General features: G+C 30.9%; 2 protein-coding genes across 6 annotated transcripts in view; one reads left to right on the top strand and one right to left on the bottom strand.

The window, feature by feature from the left end:
- LOC143062761 (cadherin-23-like) overlaps positions 1–16,521 on the top strand; it is a 47,710-nt gene extending 31,189 nt beyond the window's left edge. For 4 of the 5 annotated variants that reach the window (XM_076234533.1, XM_076234536.1, XM_076234535.1 and 1 more), the window contains 11 exons: positions 578–729; positions 2,241–2,418; positions 2,977–3,206; positions 4,398–4,592; positions 5,287–5,401; positions 5,627–5,754; positions 8,033–8,166; positions 9,079–9,258; positions 10,403–10,586; positions 14,987–15,012; positions 15,665–16,521. In XM_076234533.1, coding sequence (XP_076090648.1) covers positions 578–729; positions 2,241–2,418; positions 2,977–3,206; positions 4,398–4,592; positions 5,287–5,401; positions 5,627–5,754; positions 8,033–8,166; positions 9,079–9,258; positions 10,403–10,586; positions 14,987–15,012; positions 15,665–15,815 — 1,673 coding nt within the window. In that variant the 3' untranslated portion in view covers positions 15,816–16,521. Of the gene's footprint in view, positions 1–577; positions 730–2,240; positions 2,419–2,976; positions 3,207–4,397; positions 4,593–5,286; positions 5,402–5,626; positions 5,755–8,032; positions 8,167–9,078; positions 9,259–10,402; positions 10,587–12,290; positions 12,326–14,986; positions 15,013–15,664 lie in introns of all 5 variants that reach the window. The other variant, XM_076234537.1, reaches the window with a different exon arrangement.
- The window catches only part of LOC143062766 (amino acid transporter heavy chain SLC3A1-like), a 387,949-nt gene that overhangs the window by 93,913 nt on the left and 274,302 nt on the right, over positions 1–19,734 (bottom strand). The gene's annotated exons all lie outside the window — the stretch shown is intronic.

The following is a 19,734-nucleotide window of genomic DNA, read 5'->3' on the forward strand; positions in this document are numbered from 1 at the left end:
GATTATTAACGCCATTTTTGTATACAATGTATAAACGAAGGACATCACTACATATGTGTGCGTCTTAATCCTCTTTGAAAAAGTTTGAACTACTAGTAACCGCAAAGATGTATTAAGGTAAAATAAATAAGGAGAGGCAATTAATACTGAAAAATCGAACGTTCGACTATATCATCCAATTGTTCGAATAATAAAAAAAACTGTCATATTCTTGACTTGATACAGACATCGTACGGTTAAACAGGAAGGTTCAATCTGTTTTTATTTGTAGGTTAATCTGCAACTTGTATGACAGTTATCCATAATTCCATTATATTATTGTGTTTACGTGATAATAATCATAATGCAGCAGCCAAGTATGTGTGAACACAAAGATTTACAACACAAATGACTTAAATCGGATAGAAAGTGTTGTAGTTGATATTACATACAGTAAAGTAAAACACAACGACACAGATATTTACCCGATTAAATACATATTAAGTACACTACCAATGCAAAGGTGTACAACATGAAAGCAACACCGTACAAAACACATGCCGCTGTGAATGTAAAATTATTTTATCTTACTTTGTAGAGGCATCTGAACATTATTTAAAATTTGCCATTGATGCAGATACAGGGAAAATTACTTTAAACTCACCATTATTGAGCGTTCAGAAAGATAAAATAACGATTGAAGTAATCGTTTCCGACAAAGGTGCTATTCAACTGTCAGCGACTGCGACGGTAAATTTTTTTTCTTTATATACTTGATCGAATTTGTCGTTGTTTTAAAAGGAAGATCAAGGGAGAACAATTACCATTACTATATAAATCATTGTGTTAACCATATAAAGATATAGGAAGATGTGGTATGAGTGCCAATGAGATAACTCTCAATCATAGTCACAATTTATAAAAGTAAACCATTATATACATATATATATATCTGTAGATATTCTTAGCTATTTTTGATTATTAGCTAGGATTATGACTGAGATTGTTACAGTGGGTACCCAATACTTTGACTCAAATTAATTTGGCTTGTTTAATTTTCATAAAATGTTGACGAAATATTTACATTTACCTGTAGACAAAATAAAGTTTTAAAAAATTGAACCACACAATTTACAGGAATTTGAAATTTAGCAGTTTGACAAACACTAATTTTGTATCATTGAGAAACTTGATTTTTTTAAATTTATTGTGTGATTAGAACGTTCAGCTTATTTTTAAAGTGTTAAATCTGTTAGGTGAAACGTACCTCCTCAAATTCTATTTCATTTGAATGTGTTAAAAGCATTGTTGAAAATATTTATTTAAAAAGTGATTTCCATTAACTCAAGTATTTGTGATAATTACCAACGGTTGCAAGGAACATTTATCTGCAAAATAGTATACTAATAAAAAATAATTATATATGATTAATTCACTGTCATATTGATAATGAAGAGATGCAACCTTTATCAAATTGAAACTACATGAATAACATTGCGGTGAAAAGAGGCCAAATATAACAACAGGAGAGTCAAACTCGTCAGTAGATAATAAACTGATAACACCATAGCTATGAAAGAAAGCTCTATCAACACACAAAACACTACATAGAAAACTATAGACTCAGCGATGGCGTTTTTATTTTAGGTTATTTTCGACGTTTGAGTTTTAAAGTCCGTTTGTAATCTTTCGAAATGACGATTATGAAGAATTGATTCAATTGCTGTTTAGCTTAAAATTGTTGTATATTTTATTTCTTTTGGGATATATTATTATAGTGTAATAGTTTTTATATGGTTTGTACTCAATCATTACATTAAAATGAAATCAAGAAATATGTGTGTGTTTTGTATTTAATGAATGGCTATTATCTATTTTGAATTTATTGAACCATAAAACTAATTTTTGACTCTTCACATTGAATAATCCGCGAGGCGGATTATGTAAAATGTGAAGAGTCAAAAATTAGTTTTATGGTTCAATAAAGTCAAAATAAATTATTGCCATTCATTATAAATAAATTTCTATCAATAATAAGGCTCAAAGAACTTTTTATATTATTTATATTAACAATAACAACGTACACACATGTTGGCGTATGAATACACAACGTCAGAGTGGGCGTGTCGCCATCAAAATTGACAACATTGAAAATAAAACTAATAATTTTAACCAATCAGAAGACAGTAAAAACACCAAATTTATTTATTTAACAATATGACAACAACATTTATGTATTGTTAACATTATTTGTTTGTTAGGTAACAATCCACATACTTGATGAGAACCCACGTCCTTATTTTTCACAATCAGAAACAGTTCACATCAAAGAGCATGTTCCACAACCAAATGGCATCCTATCTACAGTAACAGCATTTGATAGAAGCGGTGGTGCAGTTAATAAATGTAATTGTACATATTCACTTGACACAACACGAAGTAAGTTTATTTTAGAATTTTGCATTTGCTTACCTTTTTCGGCCATTAAACAAAGTTAAAGTGTCAAGATGATACACGATTTAATAAGTGAATGATTTTATACAGAAAAAGAAGTTATTGAAAAAAAGAAACATTGAAATTCAACCAAAACATATAGCCAAAAAATATGTTTGTTAATTTGTGTGATTTATATGGACGTTCCGTAATTTTCTGAACTAAATGTAATTCTGAAATCATCCTATAATTTCTGTTAAAACCTAATCTGATGCAATACCCCGTTAATATCTAGTTTAATCAAGGGAATTCCCTTAAGTATGCATGATTATTCTTAACCGTTTTCTTAAATCCAGTATAAATTATTAGTTATCAAAGGTACCAGGATTATAATTTATACGCAAGACGCGCGTTTCGTCTACTTAAGACTCAACATTGACGCTTAGATCAAAATAGTTGTAAAGCCAAACAAGTACAAAGTTGAAGAGCATTGAAAACCCAAATTCCAAAAAGTTTTGCCAAATACGGCTAAGGTAATCTATTCCTTTATTATATGTATTTCAGATGACATTATTATAGAAAATACGACAGGAATTATCAAATTCAGAAATAGAGATTCTGTTCTTGATCGGGAAGGGGAATCTCACGGTAAAGTAATCATTGGAGTTATAGCAACGGACAAAGGTTCGCCACCAAAGAAGTCTAAGACAATGCCTTTTACGATTGATATAGTCGATATAAATGACCAAAGTCCAGCATTTGAGAAGCTTGCGTATGCCTTTAAAATACCACAGGTAATTTGTAATAAAGAATATATAAAGTACCAGAAATAATAATATGCATTGTTTGCATGTTTTGGGTAATTTCGAACAAAAAATTGATAAATTTCGGTATACAGTACCTCTGCATCGGGATAATAAACTTAGAATACAAGTTTAATGTCGCTCGTGTATATTCACCGGACTTATCAAGGTACTTACAACTCTGATCCAACAGAGTTACGAATCAGAACGTCTCACATTAACAGTTCGTAAAATGTTAGGTCACAATAACCAATGTTTCTATGTCTCAACTCAATTGGTTCACGTGTTTGCGGTTTTATCATAGCAGGATAGTGTAATATGTAAATTGACCTATTGTTCCTATTGCCGAATATGACATTTTGACTGATTGAAAATTTTAATAACTGGTAATGCATGCACATCAAGAGAAGCTCGCCATGTCGGCGCACCTAATCTGATTCTATTTGTTCTCCATGCAGTTCCTTCAGATTTATTTTTTACCTCGATTTCTCTCCTCACTCGATTGATTTATTTATTGAACATCGGTAAACAACTTTAGCCTAAATAAGCATCCTTTTGTGAAATTGAAAATGTCGCTTTTGGGTATTGTTTAATCAGGACCAAACAAAAAAGACAATTCTACTTGACTGAACTTATACAAAACTTATAGTGTTCAAAACCAATTAAAGTAATAGTACCGAAATGTATAAATCATTATTTTCTTATATACTTGAAATCAATATAGGTTTCTGTCAATCGAGCTTGAAACTGAAATTCTATCATATGGTTATATGGTGCATGTTAAAGAATTGATACTTATTGTTGACCACATAAGACAAAGAAAGAACAATCTACAACAAAATGAAATAGAAAAAGTTACTGAAAAGATATAACTTCATAGTTGTTATTAAGATATTGACAGTCTACCTACCCGGCCACGTCAATTTGTATTTTTGTCCATCTGATGAGTTAAGCTTCTTTCAACTGATTTTTATAATTTCTTTCTTATGTTGTACTGTTATACCACTGTCCCAGGTTAGGGGAGTTGGGATCCCGCTAACATGTTTTTTGACTGATTTTATCTTACTTTTGCACCGGAACAGTTGATAAACATTTGCTTAATCACTAATTGAAATATACAATATTAAATGTATAATCAATACCTTATCTCTTAACATTGATTTCAATGCTTATATCTCATAGAATGCACCTGAAGGAACCACCATAGGGACAGTGACTGCAATCGATCTCGATGAAGATCCTATAACACTGTATAACATCAGCATAAGAGACAATGGGGGCTATAATGGAAATGTGGTTACCATAGACGAGATAACAGGGAAAATTACAACATCAGGAAATTTGACCATACGTAGTGGACAAAACGCTATAATAAAGGTTTGTTGAGCGACATATATACCTTCTGTCAAAAGTTTCACCAGTGATTGTCAATAAGACATACTATATAGGAATAAAAAAGAAGAAATTCGGAGAACTGCATGTGGTTAACATTGATGTTCTTTTTCAAATTATCCCAAACATATGACAGTTATAAAACTCTACAAAATGTCCTGATAACATTTCAAAACACCAATACCAAAAGACCGTTACTGTATTACATGAAGTTACACCAAACCGTCTTACTTGTACAAGTGCATACTTTGGACAAAAGGATTAAAAAAATCAACTATCTTTTTCAAATGAAATTTTTCTTAACATATAAAAACAAGGCATGGGAAAAGATGTTGTTTCATCCGAAGAAAAAATAAATCGTTATGCAAAGAGTAAATATGTGTCGAATGTTTACTATGATGCTAGAGTATAGAATTCAATTTATTCTTCAGTTTTCAGTATACAAATTAAAATGGTTAAAAGTATACGAAAAGATTTATTAATTGTTCCAACACTTTTAGCTTTTCAAAACGTTGAAATAGCATCATGTTATACGTATGCCTCAGCCTTTAAGTAATAGCGTGAATGCAAACGTATTTTGTGTACTATTTGTTTTTATCTATTTATGAACGAATAACCGAAAGAACTTTTACGTTCGAAACGTTAACATTTTCTAAAGATTGTTTATTTATATTTGCAGGGAGTGGTTTTTGCGCAAGACGCAAACGATACTGCTAAATCACTAGCCAATTCAAACTTCGAGATTACAGTAGAATATGATTATAACAACAAACATGCACCTGTATTTCAAAATAGTGAGAATTTTTTGAATTTTTGTTTGTTGAAAGTTTTTTAAAGTGATAAGGAAGAAAATACGTGAAAAATCTTTTTTTTATGATTCAAATGCAAATATGCCTTAAACGCATTTTAAGATGAAATACAAGTTCTTGTAATACAATACTAATTAGTTTATCATTTTAAAGCACTTATTTATTTGAAAACCACTACATTTTATAATTATACATGTTTTTACTATGTAGCTCCATATGCAACTGTGATTAATTGGAACTTAGCAGCTGGTTCACCAATTACTGAAGTTAATGCGACAGATGCTGACACTGGCAGAAATAGCGAAGTTACATACTCCATAACAGATAATAGCAAACGAGTAAGTATTTCATTTATGTAATTTACACAGACTGGCATACTTCTCCATTTATTGTATAGTTAATGGCCGTATTTTGAACAATTTTTTAGAATCTTGGTTCCTCAATGCTCTTCAACTTTGTACTTGTTTGATCTGAGCGTCGCTGATGAGTTATATGTAGATGAAACGCGCGTCTGGCGCGTTAAATTATAATCCTGGTACCTTTGATATCTATTATGCATAATAATACTAGTAGTCAATCATATAAATTTATCAGCAATCCAAATTTTAAGATGAATGATTGATAGAAAAAGGAAAGAGGTTCCACTAATGTCAAAACATAGGACACTACAGATACATCTAAACTTTGCCTGTATTTATCAACCCAAAATGAATAAAGTCCTAAACTATGGAAACATATGTTCATTTAAACATACTTAACATATAAACACTGTGTAAATTGTAAATAAACTTGAAATTTTTGTGTTATGATCAAACCGGTTTTGGGGGTGAATACTAAATTTTCCCAAAAATCTAGAGGCCTGTGAGATGACTTAATTTGTTTTAAATTGGTATGATTTAATACTGTTACATGTAAAGCAGTACAAGCTAATGTTCATTTGTAACAGAAATATGTTTCAATGACATGTTTGTCCAATTTCTGTATTGTTTCACTTAGATCCATGAAATTAACTGAAACTCGTAAATCAATATATTTTTTTTAAAAATCTACATTAGCTTGTAATTACGGCGTGCACAAAGTTGACGGCAACTGTTAAATGCGCTTTTAAAAGTAGCTTTATAGAACCGTGGTAAACATATGTTTTAAATGGGAAGTTTTTTTAATGATAAAATGATTAAAGCTAGCCATTAAAAACCACATAATTAAGAAGGTTATCAAAATTAAACCTATAAAGTATGAAACGAATATGGAGAAAACGGCAAAAATGTATGAAACTTGTAACATTAGATAAGCATATTTTTTTAACTGAAATTTGTACAAATGAAACTTATTGTCCTGCATTTTCGTACAATATAATTTTTCGGATTCGGACTATGGCGTCATACGAACTTCACCAAAAACAAAATAAAAAACGGCCATGGTTGATGCGTTTGGAATGTAGTTCGTTATGTGTAAGAAGTAGCAATTTGGAAGGATTAATATCAGAAACTGGAGGAATTGTTAAAAAAAATTGTACTTGCTATTTTCTTATTTTGAAATAGACTTGATATTCAAAATGTGCATTTAAAGGGGTTTAAAAAAATCTGCAAATTATGAATGATTCCTATTTTCCGAATAGGATCCACGGCATAGTCGCTTATTATTTCCATTACAATACTCTTAGCTTATATTTTTTTTTAGATTTCCAGAATGTGCATTTGCTGTGCTTTGTTGTACGAAAAAAATGAATATGTTGAACGTTTTTGTTAAAAAATATGTTATAAACTAAGTGTCTAGTGTTTTTGTTACGCTTTCGTTTTCTGGGGGGGAATGCCGAAGTCGTAAATGATTTTAGTAATTTGAAGACGTTACGTTTGTGGACTCAACTTTATGCACGCCGTCACTGCTTTACATATAACAGTATTCGCTCATATCAATTTTAAACAAATTAAGTCATTTCACATGCCTCCAGATTTTTCGGAAAATTTAGTGTTCACCCCCAAACACGGTCTGACCAATACACAAAAATTTCAAGTTTATTTACAATTTACACAATGTGTATATGTCAAGTATGTTTAAATGATCATAAGTTCCTATAGTTCATGACTTTATTCATTTCATGTTGAAAAATACAGGCAAAGTTTTGATGTTTATGCAGGGTCGTATATTTTGACTTTAGTGGAACCTTAACAGACTTTTTGATTATTTTTCAATGGTGTCAATTTAACAATATCGAATTTCTTAAAAGGTGTTTTAATTGGTTAGAGACAAGACATGAAAACATAACTTGTTAGTGGTATTGCATACTTATTTGATCTCAATCAAAATATAATGAATTATTTATCGGAGAGTGATAAAAACTCAACACTTATATCGATATTTATTTTTTTAAAAAAATCACTGTCTTTCGTTTTCATCGTACATATTAAGTTGTTGTAAATAACCTCTTTATGTTTATCTATAATCTAAATATATTGGCATATGGACATGGCGTATTGTTTATAAATCAAATGCAGAATATACTGTATCTTATTCAAAAACGTACAAAAATAACGAAAAACTTGTATGTGATATAGTCAATGGGAAAGAGCAAAATATGGTAATGTAAACTATTATATGTTCATTTGATATTTGTAGGAGTTTTTCACAGTAAATAATGACGGTGTGATATCGTTAGCGTACCAGTTGGATTCCTCATTAGGGAACGATAATACAGTTAAAATAAATTTGACAGTAATAGCTATAGACAATGGTATTATTCCTAAAAGCAGGTAACTATCAGAAGTAGTTGTTAATTTTGGACCGGCCGTTCTTTTATATAAAAATATTGTAAACGTTTTTAATTGTTAATTTAAAAGGCGGATGCTGCACGCATAAAAGAAGATGCCAGCCCTATGCACGCACCTGACTTCACTAATTTACAGTTCATGCGAATCTCTCAGTTTTTTCTTTATTATCTTGATTTTTCGTTACCTTATCGAATCAAAAGACTTGAAGATCGGTAATCTACTATTGTCGTAATTAGTGTATTAAGGTGATCTTTTCAACAAGCGTTTTTCCTTAAATTTCAAATTTCAAATGATTATGTTGGATAGGTTGTGGGAACATAAGAACTGGTGAAATGATTTGATTTTTTTTTTGTTTTTTCTTTGAATTGAAGGAACGTTGCTATAATATTTCAGTTGACAAATATATCTACGACACATATAAATCAATCTAATTAAAAACCGATCTCTCATCTCCTGTTTTCTGGTATGTCGCGTGGGAGATCTAACGAAACCCGCTTTGAGGTCATAGGTTAGATTGCATATAAATGCTTTTAGAAACAAATTTGCATTTTGAAAAGTTTGATAAAAGAAGCGTGTCAAGTAGTTTGTGGGTGTTTGCAAGCACGGGTATCGTTACCATTTTGAATGTAGTTATAAGTTATCAAACCATTACTTTTCTTACTATTGAAAAAATATATATAAATTATTCAATCAAACACTTCCCACATTTTGGGTTCAACTTGGGTGTTCATAAACTGTTACCATTTCGTACATCATAAAGAGAAAAAAGTGCCGTTTGCATACACTTTACCAAATGTAAAGTAAAAATACTTGGTAACAAGTTGAGTTTGACAAACTATATATCGTTATACATATATTGACAAAAGATTAAAGCCAAATTTCACTCTTTTTCAGTACAACAATAGTACAAATACGAATTACTGGCGAGAATCCCGGAGTTTGTATACAAGGTGCAGAACACTCTAAAGAAACAAAGGAACTGGAAGACGAACGACAAAACTGGTCCCTTGCTGTTTATGTACTTGTTGGTCTTCTTTGTATATCAATCGTAGTTTCATTCTTTTTTGTGTATAAGTAAGTGTTTTGTTTGCAATACTTTGAGAATTTAATTTTCAACGTAAAAATTTGAAAATTATAAGAATTTACTAAAACGTATAGTTGATTAACTACCGAGGACCATAATAGAATACAAGAGATTATTTTGCCCCTGAACTGGCCAATCGCAAAGTTCATCCGTTAAAAATTTTGAATATAAAATGAACATGGTTTAAAAAAACTGACTATATAAATCCGGATACTCTCGGAAGACTTTGACACAGTAATGAAATCGGTGGTGGCACTATCGTCGTTATAAATACATGTATTTCAATTGTAAATGTTATTTTACACAATATGTTACAGCAAACATTTAATATCTGCAATAGCTTACCCCAAGGGATAGTTTTCCGATATTAACATCTTTGTTCAGGACATCTTGTAGCAAAACGTCATTAATTTTATAAAGGTTCAAAACAAGGGAATTTTCAATTACAAAAAAATCAATTTACAAGAATTGCCTGACATTTTATGTAAATATCAATGAATATCACCATTTCAGCTATGAAAAGTTTTTTAATGCCCCACCTACGATAGTACAGGGGCATAATGTTTTCTGGTCTGTGCGTCAGTTCGTTTGTCCGTCTGTTCGTCCGATCATCCATCCGTTCGTTCGTCCGTTCGTCCCGCTTCAGGTTAAAGTTTTTGGTCAAGGTAGTTTTTGATGAAGTTGAAGTCCAATCAACTTGAAACTTAGTACATGTACACATGTTCCCTATAGAATTATCTTTCTAATTTAAATGCCAAATTATAGTTTTTATCCCAAATTCAGGGCCCACTGAACATAGAAAATGATAGTGCGAGTGGGGCATCCGTGTACTTGGGACACATTCTTGTTTTTATTAGTTATTAGTTTTGCATGTTTGAAGTCCTAAAGCAAAAGCGTTAGAAAAATCTGATTGATAGATATGTTTACATTGAAAGTCTGCAGATTTATCAGCAGCAAAGAAACAATAAACGCCGATTCGTGGATAAATATTCGTTTCGAGATCTTTCATCGTCCAATGCATAAACTTATCTCATTTAACTTTCAAAATTTTAGGGTATGTATACCTATTTCCTGTCAAAAAACTTTGTATTTACATTATTCAAGAATTAGTTCTCATTTCATTTAAATTTACAGATGGCGAACATCTTCACCTGTAATAGGTGCACCAGAAGACACCACAAACAAGAAGACATATTTTGAAAATATGGAATATGACGAACTTGAAAGACGAAAAACTGTAGAATATTCTCAATCAAATCAAGCTTTTGAACCTCCAAGAAAAGATATAAACTTTACAGATCAAGATCCGTATCAAAAAGTAAGTAAACACGTGTGATGGTGGTCTAATGAAAAAAAAAAAGAGGGGGTAGGTTATTGCTTACAATTAGCTTGAGTAAATTATAACAATAAAAATACACTTTCATGTATAAACTTTCGGAAGTCACTTAAACATAGTTACTGGCTTAATCTTGTTCATCTCTACATTTTCAGTGTTTTTATAAAATACAAATTATCAAAGAATAAGAGGCGACATACATTGGCCAAAGTCGAACACATTTAAATTAACTGATAAAAAGATACACTTTATCTTAACGAGTTTTCGCTGGACTTTGTGTTTTTCAAGATTCCAAGTTTGATAGCAACGAGAAAAAAAAACAAAAAAAAAACAACAAATGTTAAGTAGAAAAAAAATGTTAAAATCAATCCAATAATTAGAGAAGCGAGCAGTTCCATAGAACAATGCCGAGAACTATATGTACATAGTTGTGAATAGATTATGATAATCACATCTGTAATAAGATTTAGCAGGTAGAGCTAAAATTTAGTGAAATTGAAAAATTCTCAAATGATAACAACTTGCGTCAACTTCGTATTTTCTTGGTTGACTTTTCAAAAATTGTATAAAAGTTTATTGGTAATAAAAACTGTCTGAAAGAGATAGTACTTGATTTCAAATTGGAAAGTAGTTCAAAATGTATATGCAAATAACTATCATATTTTGATATCACAAAATTAAAGTCCATTCAATATTTGATTTGTTCTTGCTATCAATATTTTAAAATTTTAGAATGTATACTGCAAGCACTAACTTGTTGTAGATAATATACATGGTCTAGTAAATTTGTTATAGAAATCAAAATTAAGCATGATATGTTATCATGTTGTAGTAAAGTCTTCAAAAGTAATTTATCAAATTCTTCAATTCTATGCTTTCAATGTTTTATTAGACCTATGAATTGGAAGACTAAATTGAAAGTTTAACAACAATACACTGCTTTTATATATGTAATGTGATCTATCATTGCCATACAAATATATATATGTTATATATATATATATATTATAAATTCAGATTTCTTTTTAAAATTTCATCAGTATTAAGGTATAAAACAAGAAAGTGTGATATGTTAGCTAATGAGACAACTCTTCACCAAGACCAAATGACATATAAGTTACCAACTACGTACGACCTTCAACAAGAGAAAAACGCAAACCCCAATGTCAGCTATAAAATACCCTAATGCATATAACGTCGGCGTGTCAGTCCTCTTACAACCCCAATAAACACATTTATCTATTAAACTGTGTAAGTGTCACTTTTTGATAGAAGTTTAAGGAAAATACCAAAAGATTATCTTAAAGACGTCATTCTAAATCGTTTAAAAACGTGGTAAAACCTTTTTTTACTTTTTTGTTTTGTATCATGTTGATGCTGGTGAGATTTCAATATCAGTTTTCTCAATCATGTAATAGAAATTTTGTATTTCATAATTGGAGTAGAACAAACACGCCTCGTGTGTGAATTCAACTCACAGTCTCAGTGTTGACTGGGTCACCGAGGCCCCTATTTATGTTGGAATGATATTGACAAATTAATCATTTTTAACTAAGTGTATAAACTTGTAACTAAAGTCATTCAGATTTTTTGGAAGCTTCCCGTTTTGTTATTAGGTCTGTTGAGTTATGACTTGTTAAAGATGCATTAACTCAGTGTTGTCATTGATACCAAATTTGATTTTAGATAAGTGAAAATACAATGGAGATATAAAATTTGGAGTGAGTATGGTATCTGAATTTCATGCAACACAAATGAAATTTAGAGATTTGTCGAAATGTTTTATTACTGCACTTATAAATAACAAAGTAAACCAATTTTATGTTTCTAAAAAATTGTTTTGAAGAAATTGTTAATTGAAATACTTTAAACTGACACCCCTCAGTGTTATCCAAAACAAACTTGTTAAATGTTCAGTAATAACATGGTCCGACATTGAGTTTATTTTGTATTGCCTTTTCCCAAGACTCTTCTACTGCATCACTCACCTGACCAGACCACTGCAATCTTGTTCAATTTGTTTTCTCTGCTGGAAAACTGTAATGCACACATCAAGCACATAAGGGAAAGGGCTAAACGAGGACTGATGTTCTAGTGGCCGCATTTTACAACACTTTTAGTTAAAAGATGCTTTAAACGAAATGTCCGCTTAAAAACAAAAAAATCCTTAATGCTTTCGACCCTCAAGCCTCTTTATTAAGTACTCATGATTAAAAACATAGCTCTGCATGAAATGAATGCACAATAAAATGTGTATCCTGCTTTTATACCTTGCATTAATTTTCCTTTGTAAAGTTCTCATTGTTCTTTCAAATTTTCAGTTATGATTTGATATCTATGTATAATTGCCAAACTGTGTGTGAATACTTTGATTTATTCTTTGGTTGTTACTTCTTCAAAGATATATAGTGCATAAATATGATACAGTTAAACTTTTTCCATTCAAAAATAAAAGTGATATGTGAATTTGATGTTACTTTAAGCTAGGTCAATATCATAATACGATTAAAACTTTCTAATAACTGTTTTTCTACCGTTATGAAAGTCTATCATAAACACCTTGATTATGATATAACTCAATCAAACATTTATATAAAGCATAACATTGCATTAAAAGTCATTTAACGACAGGTAGTTATTGCTTTTTTTGGACATACTAGATTTTATTAAATAATACTTCAGATAGATTGTTAAAATGAAAGTATAATATTCGATTTCAAAACTAGAAATATGATTTTCTCTGTCACAAATATGCATTACAAACTCCTTATTATAATGTTGCTTTATTAAGCCATTGATTTAGGCGAACCATTGCATGTGTAAGAAATTACAAGCTTGATAGTAATTGCTTTTGTTCAGACGTTATACAGCTTGAATATTGATATTTATGACATTTTGTACTGGAAATGATAATTATACAACTTTAATATGCGAAATTATTAAAAAAAAAAAAATCTCTGTTAACAAAACCACTTATACACAACCTTTAATGATGTCGATCCATCCAACCATAGACTCTGGTTTTTTTATTGCGTTGTTACTAATTACAACCTAGATGGTTAATTGCCGTTGTAAGAATAATGGAATTTAATGCAACTGTCATACAAGTGAGAGGTTGAGCTAAATATTAAACCAGGTTTAATCCACCATTTGCTACATAAGAAAATGTCTGTGCATAGTCAGAATTATGACAGTTGTTGTCAATTAGTTTGATGAGTTTGAGCTTTTGATTTTGTCGTTCAATTAGGGACTTTCCGTTTTGGATTTTCCTCGGATTTTTGTGATTTAACTTTTTACAGAAGTTGCTATTTCAATGTTGAAACAAAGTGATTAAACAATTGTCTAGTGATTGTTTAATCTTTAAAATGAACAGTTGCCTGAGCATGTTGATGCTCCTTTTTATATTAGAATCATATTCAAAACAGTGTGGCTGTGGCCATTGATTGACGACCTAAATTATCCCATTGACTGGGCCAGATTATGTGAACGTTTGTCTGAAACGACCAATGCTCACTATGTACTTTTTAAAGACAATTAAACTGTAGGGTCACCAAAGGTTCTCAACATCTAAATGAAGTTATTCGAAAAATTAATCAGGAATAACACGATGTTATGATTTATATCAATAATATACATCAAAATATAAAGGTTATTCCTGATTAATTTTTCGAATTATTTTATTATTGAAGGCGTTAAGAACCTTTGGTTACCCCACAGTTTAAATTTTATAATAAGTAAGTAGTGAGCAGTGGTCGTTACAGACAAACGTTCACCTAATCTGTCCCAGTCAATGGGATAATTTAGGTCGTCAATCAATGGCCACAGCCACACTGTTTTGAATATGATTCTAGTAACTTATGATTGTTTCTAATGTTTGGAGATTTTTGGCTTTTTTGTTTCAATTTGTTAAAGTTTAAATCAAATGTGTGTTTTATAGATAAATTAAGCGTTGTCATATTATACAGTTTCATTATGCACCATGTAATCCTAACGCATTTTGAATTTTCTTCTGCCTTATACTTCTTATTTCCAATCTTTTCGCAAAATTGAAGCTTTAGTGCCTGGAATTAGTTTTAAAATTGTTATTTGTAAAGATTATGTTACGACTCTTTATAGAAAGCAATTACAGTGTAACCTTCCTAATCCGACACCTGAGTATTCAAACATTCTGATTTAACCAACAACATTATCATGTCTTTCCTTGCAAAAAAAACTGAGAATTCAGACATCCTGCTTAATCAGACATTTTTTCTTGATCCCTCTGTGTGTCGGATAAAACCGGTTACACTTTACTTGTATTAGCCAATGACGTTTATATATTGGTGCTACATTGGTAAGCAATTCTTTGTATAATAATTAATTTTCCTATATATCATTTTCAGCCTTATGCACAAGCAGGAGGAGCAAGGTTAGTTTATTAATAATTATCACATTCGTCTTATGGTAGTGTGTTAAAAAAATCATAGTGTTACAGATATAAATACATATATAACATTACTTTATCAAAATACACTCGTCAAAGACACCAAACATATAATTCGTTAAGTCAGAATAGCGTTTTGTTTACATATGACTCATTAAGGGCGCTCGATTTAAGTAAGATTTTGAATAATTGGAAGTTGCAAAATGTTCAAAAGGATTCTCTGTAATGTGAAAACTCACTTCGAATGCTGAACTTTATTTATTTATAATCAACTACTTCAAACCTTTTATGGCGACTTTATAATAGTGTGTTTAAGATATTTGAAGTTTCCATACACTCAGTCAATCTTCATCTAAAAATGTATGTTATTTAAATTTATGATCTGACTGAGTTTAAGAATATTAAATTGAAAGGATTCGAAATCCTAAAGGAAAAAAAAAGATTCATAAACTGATCTACCGCGTTTTGATGTTGGTAATTAAACCTTTTAAACTTGGTGTTTATTACTTTTGTCAGTTATATATCTGTGTGTTTTACATTTTATTCATATAACCAGTTATGATCAGTTATTCATGTTTCATAAATATACATGTGTATAAATTTTCCATTTAAAACGAAATGTATTTTCAATTTTCAGTTTCAAGACGTCGCCTTACGATGAACCGATACCAGATTTAAAAGCATCGTCAGATGAACCTAAACCAGATTATCCTGTTTATGATTGGGAATCAAAAGCAACTAAAGTTCTACCACCTGTAGTGCCTTCATCATTTGGATCATCATCATGATACTGCGCATCCAATATATAAAATGAGACTAAACTATCGTATCTGACATAGTGTACACCACAATAAGGGACATAACTCTTGACCACCAACGATGCGTTTATGTAAAACATGTTTAAAGATATATTCTATGTTTCTTAGTAAAACAGATTATTTTAGTCAAGGTCACAAGAATGTTTTAGATATCATTGATGAAACTGACTATTTCGAACGCATTATTGCAACTTCTAAGCAAGGACCGGAGCTTATATACTCGGCAATCAAACGCAGGACTTCGGGAAAGTTCGGAGAGCCGACAACCTGTCTTCTGAAGTTGGCATTATTGATGTATAGAGTTACGTCCCTTTAGCGTGGTCTTCATCTTTCATTTCTCCTCAATTTTGAACCTTCATTCATTATCATCATAGAAAATCAGAATTAGAATGTTATATATTTATATTATTCATATTTTGCACATTTATATAATGCACAATGATATTATTTTTTGAGATGATGCCAATTTGGTTCTACTGTATCACAACATTTTTGTTTATGAATTTCAGATTGTTAGAATCAAATTGTTCATCAGATACTGTACACTAATATAGTTTATGTAGAATTTAGCATCATCATTTATTTCGAGTGTAAAGTTAAAATGAAATTGTAGTTAAATTCAGTATTATGTTATGTTCTTTCTTGAAAATAAAATAATAATATGGATATTTTAGAATGAATTAGTCTTAATATGTGTGTTAACTCGAACAGATATGTTTAACATAAAGGAGCCCAAACATCTGAGCTTTCGTTCACATCATACAGACATCGAAAAACTATTTGATGCATTTGACTGTTTCTCGTCTGATATTTACGGTCTTAAACAATAATACAACGGGGTCTGTACACTATACAACGCCACTAATCGCCCAATGTCTAGAACAATAACATCAATGTTTCTTCGTATATTTCCTAATAAAAGATTAACATTGGCTAAAATATATGTAACAAATCGAATCTGTGAGGCGTTAATTAAAGGAAGGCTCGGAAATATTTATGTTAAACAAATTCATGGTTAAAAAAATAATCAAACAAGCAACTTTGTCTATGTAGAACACACACTACCGAAACTCGTGAAGTTTCTCTGGGTTCGAAAAACAATATATACTTCCTCACATACTATTATTCGATATGCAGACATGCACCTTAAATCGTTTCGCAAGTTTTATGCCCATGATGGATCTTGTTCGGATGACTAGGCATATACAAAATCCCACACAGATTGTATATAAGAAAGATAAAACGGAAGTATTACAAGTAGAAGAAATTATCAAAGAGGGGAACAATAAAATCAAATCAAAGTATTACTTTTCAATAATTACAACGCAGCATATTATATCTTATAAAATAAAGACTTTTATTTTAAATTGATTATTGTTCTTTCTTGTACCTTTTACACAGTTTAAACATCGGGTAATTTTTTATATATCAAATCTCTTTTAATAATCCACAAGGTATATAATTACAAATATTCTTCATGACAATCCTAAATGGTACAATCCACGAGGTATAGAGTTACACATATTATTCTTCATGACAATCCTAAAGGGTACAATCCACGAGGTAAAGAGTTACACATATTCTCCAGGACAATCCTAAAGGGTACAATCCACGAGGTATAGAGTTACACATATTCTCCAGGACAAGCCTAGAGGGTACAATCCACGAGGTATAGAGTAACACATATTCTCCAGGACAATCCTAAAGGGTACAATCCACGAGGTATAGAGTTACACATATTCTTCATGACCAGCCTAGAGGGTACAATCCACGAGGTATAGATTTACACATATTCTTCATGACAAGCCTAGAGGGTACAATCCACGAGGTATAGAGCTACACATATTTTTCATGACAACCCTAAAGGATACAATCCACGAGGTAAAGAGTTACACATATTCTTCATGACAACCCTAGAGGGTACAATCCACGAGGTATAGAGCTACACATATTCTTCGTGACAATCCTAAAGGGTACAATCCACGAGGTATAGAGCTACACATATTCTTCATGACAACCCTAGAGGGTAAAATTCACGAGGTATAGAGCTACACATATTCTTCGTGACAGTCCTAGAGGTTATCTACGATAGTTTCATCTTTAAAATTCTAGAGAGACAAACTCCGTATTCTTCCAGACAATCATAAAAGGTAAACTAGATATTTCTTCTATACAATCGTAGACAGTTCAACCCACGAGGCATAATTGACATTTTCTTTGTGACAATCCCAAAGGGTCACTTGACTCCTAAATGTTAGAAGCAAAATAACGGCATAAAATTACTTTATGGGGTCATCGATTTTTAGAATTATTTTGAAAGTCCTATTGTCGAAATTGTGATCCAGCCAATTGTATATCTAAGACTGTTCGCTCGGAGCCAGCATAATGTTTCCAGGTAGAGTTACATGTCTCCTTGTGGAGTGTTTCCTAGTGAATTTGCTCGTTTAAAGATCCGGCTCAGTGTGTCGGACTAGTACACAGCAGGGTTAATATTTGCGGCATTTATGAATAACAGCAAAATATGGTGGGCTTGGAGTTTATGCATGTTCAAGAATATTGGACATTTCCAAGCGAGATAACTTGTAAACCCAAGTTGTTTAAGAAATTTTTATAAAAACTATGATAGTTTGAAATTGTTCACCGAGATATTATAACACATGATATATCGTATGTGTATTTAAATCAAACCTTCATAATTTTGGTAAATTGACATAACCTCGGTTTTGAACGTAATTATCTGTGTTATTTTATTGTTATTTTTTTTTATCGAAATATATCATGGCCACGATATATCAAATTCATAAGCAAAATACGTCATTTTGATACATTTTTTCAAATTTCTTAAAATTTTATAGAACTTTTAATAACAATTACCAATGTTTGTTTCTAAAAAATGAAAGTGGGCAAAGCAGAAACTATTATTAATTCAACCTTTCCATTTGTATACTGTACATCTGTCGAATGGAGGTTTTGAGTTTGCATTTCAAAATGCAGTTGACAACAGCAAACAATGTTCGTTGCAGATAATTTTTCATTAGCAGATAAGATTGAAAAATGATCAAACAATCTAATTATCAAGAAAAAATATTTTAAATCAATGTTTTTTTATGATTTTTTGTTAAAGCATCAACCTGTCGTCAAAGGTACAATACCACAATAGAAAGATAGGGGGAAAGAACAACATATGAATGTTATTTTCAAATGACCATCGGCAAAAGTAAACGCTGACTTAAAATATTTTTTTTTGAAGAATCATCTTTGGAAATCCTGCTAAAAGTTCACTTGCTATGGAAATTAAAAATTATAAAAGGGTATAAGTGTTTCCCGTTTACATCAATGATAACTATTTATAAGATTTATCAATGACATAGCACGTGTACTGATTAATGTAAAAAAAAAATGTCCTTCATTCTTGTGTTTAAAGGTTATGTGTCGTCCTGAGAACTGTTACATTGTGAAAAAGCAAGTTAAAAACCTGGGGCCGTGTCAACGAAGCTGTCCTAGGACTAGGACATGTCTTAGGATGGTCTTAGGACACGTCTTAGTCTTAAGTCAGGTCAACGAAAGTCTCCTAAAATAAGATATGTCCTAAATTTGGTCCTAAAGTTAGGACATACAAATAGGTGTCTTAGGATAGTCCTAAAGGTTACAATGTCCTAAAACGTAATAAAAACAGCAAATATGGCATAAACTCAATACTAAAAATACTAATACAATATTAAACTATCCAACTATTATAAAAATTAAATTTATAAAACAATTTTTTTTTAATTTTTTGTTAAAGATTCAATTGTATTACATTAAATTATTTCGTGTTGCCTTTTTTGAAGCCTAAAAAATACTATCAGTAAATCAACATTTTTGCGACTTACCAAAACGGTGCAATAAA

The sequence above is a fragment of the Mytilus galloprovincialis genome, chromosome 2, assembly GCF_965363235.1.
Source record: "Mytilus galloprovincialis chromosome 2, xbMytGall1.hap1.1, whole genome shotgun sequence".
NCBI classification, from domain to species: Eukaryota; Metazoa; Mollusca; class Bivalvia; order Mytilida; family Mytilidae; genus Mytilus; species Mytilus galloprovincialis.